The following is an 11,395-nucleotide window of genomic DNA, read 5'->3' as shown; positions in this document are numbered from 1 at the left end:
AGCGCTACATCCTCTGTATATCCGTCGCTCTTAGAGATCACATCTGGGTTTTTCCCGTTTAATAAATCTGGGACTCTGGTTCATCAAGTCAACTTGCAGAACAATAAAATATTCAAAGTGGACAGTTACATGTTTGCAAAAGCATCCCTCAAAGATCCGGCGCCAGCCTGGCCTGGCCTCTCCTCGGTGATATCAAAGACGTGCGTTGACATCACAAGGTGACGAATGAGCAAAAAGGAGAATATGTTCAGAGCAACAGCAACCCAGAGGTCTAATAAAAACGGCAATGAAATGTGCCAATCACAGAAGTAAATATTTGAGCTTTACCTTTAACGCCACCCTTCCCATCTGTAAACACCTGCTGGTTAATCTTTATCTTTATATGGAGCAGTTACAGAACTCAAAGCTGAAAAGGTGGAACCTTTTATTCAGTGCACAAGATTAAGATTTTTCATGTATATATACTGAATACAGTGTATATGGTGAAGACCTGCACCGCCTACAAATGTTGTCGTGGAAAATACTGACATGTAATATATCTAAAGAAGGCAGAACCGTAAGAAGCGTAATTAGAGGGGAGGGGTCTGGTATAGCAGGGGGTTTAGGGTATAAATACAGCCCGGCTTAGGCAGAAACACACAATCGAATACTGAATTCCAACCCTAAACATTTTTAAATCTATTTACATTTTCCAACTAAAGAATATTGCATTGTTTAAAGAAAAACGGAATAAGCTTAAAATTTAGAAAATAAATAATAATCAAGAGATGGATAACTGGAAAATCCATCTGGTTGTTGTGACTTTCTGTGCGCTGGTGCAAACCCAGCGAGGACTGTCGTCGACGGCAGAGGAGAGAGTGCCCTCCAAAGACTCGCAGGTAAGACTTATTGGTTTGTAAAAACTTGCTTGACTAATGGGTTAAAAAAAAAAAATGTAATCCTAGACTTTTTTACCAACAAATCAATCATTTTTCTACAACAGAGGGAGTCAATGGACACATTTCTCAACAACCAGTTAGAAGGTCTGATGAAAAGATCTAAAGCCCTTCGCTTCTATGGACTCATGGGGAAGCGCTCAGGTAGAAACCATCCCTGCTCTACAATCATTTTCTATGCATGAATAGTTTTGAGCATTTCTTAAATGAACCATATTTTTTTTCTTCCTCTCAGTTACAAGGAAACCGTTTCAAGTAAATAGACGTGAGTAACATCACTTTGCTTTTAAATGACAATAAAATGTGAGATAATTTCCTGCAGGAAATCAGTGATGCATGATTTTAAATTATCGCTTCTGTATTACATCAATCTCATTCATTAAGTTTGTGCGCCTCTTATTTTTTCTTTTGTTCCTATTATACCTGCAGGAAATAAAGGAGAGGTGTTTGTGGGCCTGATGGGAAGGAGCATTTCCAACAGAGGTGAGCAACAATACCAAGAAACGGAATATTCTTTCAAAAATCAAGCCAGCTTTATTGTTATTAAAAATATCAAAATGCAAAAGACACACTTTGTAGCTACAATTAAAATCACAAGGCAAGCACAGTTCCATTCAAATGTTTGCCATTTATTTTCAGAGTCTTTAACCAGGTTTATTCCATCTGCAACAACCGCTGCAACTCACGCTCCGGAGAAACCATCCGAGCGAGAAGGTACGATTGTATCGTTACAAAACCTGAGGTTGTCCTGTTTCTGTGCATCCCTACAGTGGTACAGTCAGTCACTAAGCTATTTAAGCCAAAAATATTTATTTTACTTTACTTTTCAGGGCCGCAGGAATGGATACGAATCCTGTACTAGTGGAGCTACAAAAGAAGGGGGAAAAAAAAATCTATACAACTGTACTCCAACCAAAGAAGACGTTACTACGAATGATGTTTCTAAAAAATATATACCCTGGTTAGTTCAGTTCATGCCAACAACTGCTGTATTCATTTCACACAGGAATAGTTAACATTTTTCCTAATGTACCTTGCTTGAAAGAAATAAGAATGACCTTTAAATGCTGCCAAATGTAAGGATGTATTCAATGCAGTAGAAGAAAACATTCACGTTATCAATCACACGCACCGTTTATCATTAACATTCAGAACCTACGTTGATAGAAGCAGTTTGAAACAAAAAAAATACAGATTTTTCTTCTTTTAAGTGTTTGACAATAGAATAATTTGATGTGAAAAATGGTGCTGAAGATTTAAATGAAAGTAAAAGTAAAAAAAGTGACTCCACAGAGACATTTAGAAATTAATTGGATAAAAATGCAAAAACAAATGGAACACTTTTTTTTGTTTTTTTATTGACAGCTTATGGGTCTAGGCTACTTGTGGTTTATGAGGCTAAAGGGTTTCTTTTTCAGTAGCCTGAGTATCTTGATTCTTATGTCCCTTTGGGAGGGGTCCATTTTAGCGAGCTTGGGTCGATGGTTTTGTTGCTGTTACCTCGTTTGATCTCCTTCGCTTTCCACTCATCAATCAGATCCTAGAAAAATGAAAAGAGCAGCAAGACCGGTTGTAAAAAGCAGTCCACATATTAAAATCATGCTGACAAGTCTGTCAAAAGATATTGGTTTTAATATGTAATAATAATCATAATAATAAAAACTCCTCATCATCTTACCTGCCGCTTCAGTACCAAGTGCTTTCCCTTCCAATACTTGAGCATCTGCAGAGACTGCAGGGTGCTCACGATGTCCACGGGGTTGACTGCAGTTTCCTGACTAATCTCTACACATCAAGCAAATATGAAGACAGTCAATATCGTGTTGTATTGTGTGTAAATTGTATTGAATATTACTCCTCAAACCAATAAAAATTCTCACCATCTTGACTCTGAACCACATGGTCAGGTTTCTTGTGTTTGCTCACCTTTGATAGAGATTTCTTTGCCCTGAAAGTTGTACATGTATCTGAGCAGCACTTCCTTCCAGTAGCTGCGGTAGCTGATGAGACCCAGGTCAGACAGAGGTCTCTCTGGTGAGCCCACCTTCTCCTCCACTTTGGACAGCAGATAACCTGCGTGAAATGGAAGATGGTCAACCAGACTGAAGAGAAACAAGGATGATGAAAAACATGTAACGCAGCAATTACAGGTTTAAATATTTGAGTGTTATTTTTATATATCAACAATATTTTCTTTATGAAGATTATCAAGAGTCATTGAATCAAATATAACCTGAGGCATCATATGTTTTATCTTTCAATATGGGCTGATGCACGTTGGAACATTTTCATTCAAATTATTATTTTTTTTTCTAACAATACTGATTTAAAAAAAAGAAAGAAGTTAGCATTAATATTAAAACCAGAGGTTTTATACTCAGATGGTATTGTTTCATGTTTTTTCAGAGGCTGAGAAAGAAAAGGTTTTAATGAATAGTTTCAAGTTTTCAAAAAAAAGCTTCCTTTTTAAAAAAAAAAAAAAGAAAGAAAAAACAAGGTATGATGAGCCCAGGTTAACAACTTATAAAATGAGGAAAGTCAGAACACATATACATACTGAAGTCTATGAGCATCTTCCCAAAGCCCTGTCTCATGTACTGTGGCATCGTAAGGATACAGGATACGTTGTAGTTCAGGAAAGAATTCTTCTCCTTCACAGAATTAGACAAGAAAAATGTTTTAGCAAAATTAACACTTCCAGAAAAATGATAGGCCATTAATGACAGTTACAGCATGTTTATTATTATTGGTCTACCGTTGTTTTTTGGTTTCATTTCTTTTTGTGTTACCTTAGAAAAATAGCCCACTAAATGACAGCCGGTGTTGTCAGCCTCAGTCATTACGTAGAAGAGAAAAGGCTCCACGTCGTAGTAAAGCGTTTTGTGGTCCAAGAAAAGCTTGGCAAGTAAACACAAGTTCTGGCAGTAGATCTGAGGATTTAAAAAAATGCTTTATTTTTACAAGAATGAGAATCAATTTCTGTAAGAGTAAGATATACTTTTCTATGTAGATTAAACAATCTTAAGAAGTAATTAAAGAAGAAATGTTCGAGGCCAAGTCTCCCTACCTTATTCTTTTTGCCATCAACTTCAAACACAGATGTAGAGCCCTTTCTGTAAACCTCGTCACCTGGGGGATGCTTCCACACACACTTGGCCTAAAAAGACATGAAATGAAGGACAAACACTGTTATTTCCTGAGAACTGATTATGTTCAGATATAGCAACTCTCTTTACAGGGCAATTGACCATATTTGGTAACTTGAGTAGAACTACATTCTATGGTTATTACAAAAAAAAAGTTACAACATTAATAGAGGTCTTTTAATATTCTCTAATAACCCTCTAGAGAGCAAATTTCAAGTATCTCATTGACCTATAAATGGTTAAACCAGTAATGAAGCCGTAACAAGCTATTTATTGCTTTATTATTTGTTCAAACAAAAGCTCTGCTGTAAACAACTTTAAAATGATAAATTATGCCATTGTTATTTGTAGCCCCCCCTCCCCTCTTTCAAATCTTTGATGGGACCTAGGCATAATTTTCCCTCTAAGCAGATGTCTCAACTACACAAGTGTATTAACAGCTGCCTCACCATGTGTCGTCTGAGGATGGTCTGGCTCTTCATGTACTTGAGGCAGAACTCGCACACATAAAGGCGGCCGAGCCGCGCATATTCCTCAGGATAAGGCGAGTGATACCAGGTGTCCAGCTCAAAACGGCCAAACACAATGGTCTTGATCATGTTACTGCCCTCTGTGATCTGACCCTGGATACGCAGCTTCTCCTGCAGGATGGAATACATATCTGTTACTGCTGCTTTTAAGGGTTTTACTATAACAGCAGGAATATATAAAACATCCCATTACCAAATCTTCCGATGCACGGGCCTGGGCTTTCCTAAACAGCTCCAAGTCATATTCACTCGTGATGTTCTCAAGCAGAGGCTCTCTGGTGTTGCCGTGTGCCTGCCGATGCTCCTGCACACCAAGCATGAAGACAAATACATAGTGAGAAAACATACCAGCGACACAATTAAGAGTACCAGTGGCACCTAAGAAAGAGAGACAGCTAACGGACAACAGGAACTGTTGGGGGCTGCTGACTTACCATGTGCTTTTCTTTCTGCTCCTTCTGTAGGCCAGAGTTCCTTCCTTTCCTCATCTCTACTACCTGCTCCTTGTATCTGCTCTGTTTTGGTGTCGGTGTCTGAGGTTAAGAAGGATGCAAACAAATCACTTTACAGGTAGCAAGCACAATATTGTAAATCAAAGTAGCCAAAATCTTTTTTTAACATGCCTGCCACTAGAGCTACTACTTAAAAGTGTTGCAAATAACTGGAAATACTCCGTACCTGGTGACGCGTTGCATGACGTGCATTGCTTTCTTCCTGTGCCTTTACGTCCTCCTCTTGTTTCTCACGACTGACGGCTTTCACCTGACCAAAACATATAAAAATCCATCACTCATTGTTTATGTGTTGCTTTGTCAGAAAACACCTTCTTCTGCAAGCTGTTCAGATCTCAGGTAAAAAGGACATCAAACAAAAAAGCAGCATTATCCGGCATCACCATCTTTATCCCTACATAATTTCAAATCATGATAAATCTCTGGACCTTTAAATTCTCATAATCAGTAAAGAAATTAGAGGATAATTCTTTACCACTAGCTTCTTTGATGTTCTATTTCTCAATTTGTTGCTGATTTTACAGTTTCTTCTTTAATGTTATGAAACACATCGTTTAAATGTTTCACTAAACTTTACACAAAGAGGGGCCTTATACTCTGAACAAGCACTTTGTCTGTCACCAGTGTTACACTGTATTCTGTGACTCTGTATTTCAGGTAACAATTCACATAGAGCAGGTGCAAAACATCAGTGATTCCTGCCATTTCTATATACTATACAGTAAACCAGAACCATACTAAAGTTCTTTTAACTTGTCCTCTGAATATGCAGACAGACAGCTTGAAGAATAATCATATTTTGCTCTCCTCACAGCAAAATCATCAATGCACAGCCAATATAAATATCAGATAGCAATGATAACATAAGTGAGGAACAGGTGAAAGGCTCTGCAGCCCATCAGTGTTGGAAAAATAAAAATAGTTTCAGTTTCATGATTGCGTTCTGTGGTTTCTACTACCTTATTTACAAATGAATTTAAAATCTGTCCAGAGTGATTTGATCACACTGGACCGCCTTAAGTACAAGTTGGAACACACCCAGGAGGCATGTGTCAATATTTCAGCATCGAACCACATTCTCGGGTCATCTGGGCCACATGTGTCCGCATCATTCAAGCAATGTAGAAGCAATGTATCACGAGCCACATTGACAGTCTGTCAGATTAACCAACGTCCTCTGTTTAAGTGGAACAACATACTCAACTGCCCAACAAATGCATCATATAAACACGGAAAACAGTCAGCAGGAGACGTAACGAGAGAACACAACACACAACCACAATATCATGGACTTGTCTGTACTGTTTTGACTTGTCTTAGTTCTTATAATTGATTTTCAACCTGTCAGCGTCATTTCTGTTATGATCCTCTAAAGCCTTTCGCTATTGTACAGGTTTTCCTCATTGTCATTATTTTTGTATATGTACAGTTAATCTGATAAATAAAAAGGGAGGGGGGAGTCCAAACCTACAGAAAGGGAGTTATTTTCCTTTTTCCTGGGGACTTGCAGTTTAGTACATTGCTGATTCCCACAAAAGAAAAAATTAAATAAACAAAACTCCATTTGGTCTTTTCAGATGAAAATCATGTACCGGTTTGTTACTTTGGAGGAGTGTGATCCAAACACAAGCTGCCACTCAAGATACATGCAGAGACACTTTAACACCAGGCATGAACAGACGCCCTTAGAGCTGTCCACTTCTGATCAAATCAGTTAGGACGGATATTACAATCAAATGTAAACAAGGCCTAAATCCCAAATGAAACTCACCTTGCACTCGTCAGCAGAAAGATTGTGGTAAAGAGGGCACCCTGAGACAGCAAAGTGACGTTCATGTTTCCCAGTGAGGTGGCCTAAACAATTGAAGGAAACATTTTTGTTCAAAAACAATAATAGTAAAATTTAAAAAAATAAATTCTGAAAGTACAGAGTCAGTAAAAACAAATCATAGTCCAAGTTCAAACGAACAAGTATGGATCCTTTTGACAAGTATATGTATAAAAATTATCAAAAACATTGTTTACCAAGGGAATTACAACCCGGAGTTGGGCATTTCATGTTGAAGTTGTAGGTTTCAGGACAGCGGCGGCGTTTGGGCCGAAGAGATAGGTCTTTATCTGAGTCTCTGTTAGCCTGATCCTTGGCCTGGCTCTCATCGTGGGAAGCATTGGGACTGGATATATCCAACTCAGATTCAGAAGAGGGAGCATTTCCTGTGGGTGTCAGTGGTGGAGATTCATCGTGGTCCGCAGCTCGCTTCAAGTCCGGCGTGTCTGGTGGAGAAAAATAAAAGTAAAAATTAAAGATTTTTACACAACTGAGATTGAGAACATTGATTTAAATGAGCTGTAATAAGCAGACCAACCGTGAGAGCTCTGGCTAAGGCGAGTAGAGGCTCTGGTGAGGCGCTGTCTCTTAGGCATGGTCCCATCACTTTCTGAACTGTTGGTCTGTTCCCTTTCAGCAGAGGAATCAGAGTCTTCAGTTCCATCTGAGCCGCTCCCAGCCATAGTTCTCTACCAAGAGAGAAAATAAAACACTCAAATTAAAGGCAACCTATACAAAATAATGTCATATTCAAAGTGAAAGAGTAAATACTCAAGTTGATTTGCAACATAAGTCTCAGTAATTTAAATTACACATGACTGGTAAAGAGATATGCAGACCCCTCACACCCAGGACACAGTCTGTTTGAACTGCTCCCCTCTGGACGGCGCTACAGAGCTCTGTACTCCAAAACCTCCAGACTCAGAGACAGTTTCTTCCACCAAGCTGTAGCTCTGATGAACTCTCAACACCCATAGAGTCTCAGAGTAATCAATCACTGTGCAATAATAATAATAATAATAATAATAATAATAATAATAATAGTCATAATAATAATAACCACAATCATATGCTGTAACAATGCACCTTTCAACAACCATGTCTACCTCATACTGCTGCACCTTTCACTTTTAAATTTAAATGAAATACTCTCTGAAAAACGCAAATGAGATGTGTACCTGCGGTACTCTACTGCCCTTAGTTTTCAGCAACTTGTGCTTTTTATTATTTTACCTTCTTTTCTTATAATTTTATCTCATTTAATTTGTTATTTACCGTTTAACTGTGTCTTGCCACTTTTAATGTCGATGTAAAGCACTTTGAATTACCTTGTGTTGAATTGTGCTCTACAAATAAACTTGCCTTGCTGCACCTTTCACTTTTTTTTTTTTTTTTTTTTTTTTTTTTTTTTTTTTTTTTTTTTTTTTTAAATTGTATATATGTTAATAAGAGCTGTCATTTGTCTATTTACTGTACAGTGAGAGAAACAACCAGAGTCAAATTCCCTGTCTTGTTTGACCTGACTTGACCAATAAACCTAATTCTGATTCTCATATGTTATCCCTCAAACAAGTAAGCACTCGATTGTGCTTATAATATAACAGCCTGTGAATAAAAACTGACCCAGAATCAGAATCAGAAAGAAGTTTATTGCCAAGTAGTTTAACACACACAAGGAACTTGTTGTGGTGATTGGCGCAAATAAGAGCAAATAATATTACAGGAAAAAATGTACAACAAGTTGGTTCTAAATTGCTCAACGGGATATCTGTGAAAAAAGCCTGTCAGTGACTGTTTGTTTTCAGTTTCAATCGGTTAACATTTTAAGATATGAAGCAACTAGTCAAACATCTTATCTGTCTCTGCATGGTTGTTGTTGGTTTGAGTCCACACGGTGTTTCCGCCTATGCGCCATACTGCATTAACAAATACAGCATTAACACATTTCCACCTTCACGGAGCACTTATTTCTAATGTAGTTACTAATTTTTTTAGCACCATTACAGTAAATATAACCCAGCAATAAATTCGGCGTACGTATATTGCGTAAAACGTGCTTATATTTCCAGGTTAGCACATAAGTCGTGTTTTGGTGTCCATTAGAGCTCATGGGTGTTTGGTTAATTCAACCAACGGTGTGAAAACCGGTTACAATGTTAGGAAGGCTTGTGTGCTGGCTGTGGGTCTGGCTGTGGGGCTGTGCTGCAGCGTTTAGCAGCGTTAAAGAGTACCACACTGAGCTGAAGATGGAGGTTCTCCAGCAGCTACAGCTACAGCTAACAACATCTGCTCTTACCTGGCGGGTGCGACGCATTTTCTCCGGGAGATTTTGCACTGTGTGTAGGTTTGATGTAACTCACGGGGACGTCCAAATAAACGGCAAATAAAAGCAGGCGAAAGATACTTCCTCTGGATGTGTTTTTTTCACATTAATGTGTTTGTATGTACTCAGCGTTGCCGGGCTGACTCGCGCCACATTCCTCGCACAGACGGAGTCGGGAATTACATTTCCGCTAAAACATTACAATAAAATACAGCAGACCACCAGACCAGCAGGGGACTTCAAATATCAACGGTAAATATAAACAAAGGAAAAAATAAATGATAATGATATCAATCAATAATAATAATAATAATAATAATATTTTGAGGGTCGCATATGAGACATGTTTGGGCGCCTACTGCCACCTACTGGACGGAGTCCGCAACGTCACGGCGCTTCAGGTTCATCAGAATCAGGTTTATTTGGCCAAGTCAGGTAGTAGTAGTAGTAGTAGTAGTAGTAGTAGTAGTAGTAGTAGTAGTAGTAGTAGTAGTAGTGGTAGTAGTAGTAGTGTTTATTTCGAATATTAATCATATTAAAAAAAAGAAAGAAATAAGACAATTGTCTTAACATGAGACATAACATACAGTTAGTACATACACAGTGAGTACATATTCGAAAGGGAGTGAGTAGAAGTAAAACTTATAAACTCTCACCCCCTCTCCTTAAATATGACTAGCTAATATATGCAATGTGTGCAACATAACATTATGCAAACATAATATTGCCTATACACAATAATTACACACACACACACACACACACACACACGTACACACACACACACACACACACACGTACACACACACACACACACACACACACACACACACACACACACACACTAGTACCTACATACATGTATACATAGGGACACATACTGCATCAAACAGGTCAAACAAGACAGGGAATTTGACTCTGGTTGTTTCAATCACTGTACAGTGTCAGGGTTTGACACTTCCCCCCAGTTTGTGACTTTCAGTTTCTGTCTTGTCCCGCCTGTGTCCCATCTGCCCTGATTGTGTCTGCACCTGTGTCTCGTCATGTCTCGTTATCCCTTCAGTATATCTTGTCTTGTCATTCCTTGGTTCCCTGTCGGTCCGTACTGGTTCTTCCTCCATGTCTCCTCGTCGGTTTTCCTGTTCCTGGTTTTTGTGTTAATCCTGCTCTGCAGCGCTTTGTTTTGCCTTTTTGAGAATAAACCCCTTTTTGTTGCAACTCCTGGCTCCTGTTCTCCTGCACTTGGGTCCTTAGCAAACCTAACCCCAACATACAGTAAATAGACAAATGACAGCTCTTATTAACATATATACAATTTAAAAAAAAAAGTGAAAGGTGCAGCAAGGCAAGGCAAGTTTATTTGTATAGCACAATTCAACACAAGGTAATTCAAAGTGCTTTACATTGACATTAAAAGCGGCAAGGCACAATTAAACAGTAAATAACAAATGAAATGAGATAAAATTATGAGAAAAGAAGGTAAAATAATAAAAAGCACAAGTTGCTGAAAACTAAGGGCAGTAGAGTACCGCAGGTACACATCTCATTTGCGTTTTTCAGAGAGTATTTAATTTAAGAGTATGCTTAAATACCAAATAAATGAAATAAAATGATAAGAAAAGAGGTAAAATAATAAAAAGCACAAGTTGTTAAAAATAAGGGCAGTAGAGTACAGCAGGTAAGTATTTAATTTAAGAGTACACTTCAGTAAACAGTAATGTTTTTAGGCCTGATTTAAAGGAGCTGACAGTTGGAGCAGACCTCAGGTCTACAGGAAGTTTGTTCCACCGGTGAGGAGCAGAATAACTGAACGCTGCCTCACCTTGCTTGGTTCTGGTTCTGGAACCACAACAAACCAGATCCAGATGAACCTCAGGGGTCTGGGAGCTTCATAGGGATCTAACAGATCAAGCATGTATATTGTTCCAAGACCATTCAGGTCTTTGTAGACCAGCAGTAAGATTTTAAACTCTATCCTTTGACTCACTGGAAGCCAGTGTAGTGATTTCATGACCGGTGTAATATGGTCCAGTTTCCTGGTGTTTGTAAGGACTCTGGCGGCAGCGTTCTGGATCAGCTGCAGCTGCCTGATAGATTTCTTGTTAAGGCCTGTAAAGATGC

General features: G+C 38.5%; 2 protein-coding genes across 2 annotated transcripts; one reads left to right on the top strand and one right to left on the bottom strand.

The window, feature by feature from the left end:
* Nucleotides 1-668: 668 nt before the first annotated feature.
* Nucleotides 669-2,811, top strand: si:ch211-131k2.2 (uncharacterized). The gene is made up of 6 exons (XM_061708536.1): nt 669-878; nt 983-1,079; nt 1,171-1,200; nt 1,365-1,418; nt 1,575-1,649; nt 1,766-2,811. The coding sequence occupies exons 1-6, from the start codon at nt 768-770 to the stop codon at nt 1,795-1,797; spliced, it is 399 nt and encodes a 132-aa protein (XP_061564520.1). The 5' UTR covers nt 669-767; the 3' UTR covers nt 1,798-2,811.
* On the bottom strand, nt 1,454-9,433 carry kat7b (K(lysine) acetyltransferase 7b). The gene is made up of 14 exons (XM_061708535.1): nt 9,248-9,433; nt 7,490-7,640; nt 7,149-7,397; nt 6,895-6,977; nt 5,290-5,373; nt 5,046-5,144; nt 4,805-4,915; nt 4,531-4,722; nt 4,003-4,092; nt 3,725-3,865; nt 3,493-3,586; nt 2,862-3,008; nt 2,614-2,720; nt 1,454-2,475 (listed from the first exon to the last, which is right to left on the bottom strand). The coding sequence occupies exons 1-14, from the start codon at nt 9,263-9,265 to the stop codon at nt 2,374-2,376; spliced, it is 1,668 nt and encodes a 555-aa protein (XP_061564519.1). The 5' UTR covers nt 9,266-9,433; the 3' UTR covers nt 1,454-2,373.
* Between the last annotated feature and the right edge of the window lie 1,962 nt (nt 9,434-11,395).

Source organism: Cololabis saira, chromosome 19 (assembly GCF_033807715.1).
Source record: "Cololabis saira isolate AMF1-May2022 chromosome 19, fColSai1.1, whole genome shotgun sequence".
Taxonomy (NCBI): domain Eukaryota; kingdom Metazoa; phylum Chordata; class Actinopteri; order Beloniformes; family Belonidae; genus Cololabis; species Cololabis saira.
Note: the sequence above shows the minus strand (reverse complement) of the source record. Positions and strands in the feature narration are given on the sequence as shown.

Excerpts from the sequence above, each read along its gene's own strand:
- si:ch211-131k2.2 (XM_061708536.1), top strand. The coding sequence starts at position 768 with ATGGATAACTGGAAAATCCATCTGGTTGTTGTGACTTTCTGTGCGCTG. Across the intron at positions 879-982 it reads TGCCCTCCAAAGACTCGCAG|AGGGAGTCAATGGACACATT; the intron begins GTAAGACTTATT and ends TTTCTACAACAG. Across the intron at positions 1,650-1,765 it reads GAAACCATCCGAGCGAGAAG|GGCCGCAGGAATGGATACGA; the intron begins GTACGATTGTAT and ends TTTACTTTTCAG.
- kat7b (XM_061708535.1), bottom strand. Across the intron at positions 7,398-7,489 it reads CCTTAGCCAGAGCTCTCACG|ACACGCCGGACTTGAAGCGA; the intron begins GTTGGTCTGCTT and ends TTTCTCCACCAG. Across the intron at positions 3,009-3,492 it reads GAAGATGCTCATAGACTTCA|GTTATCTGCTGTCCAAAGTG; the intron begins GTATGTATATGT and ends CATTTCACGCAG.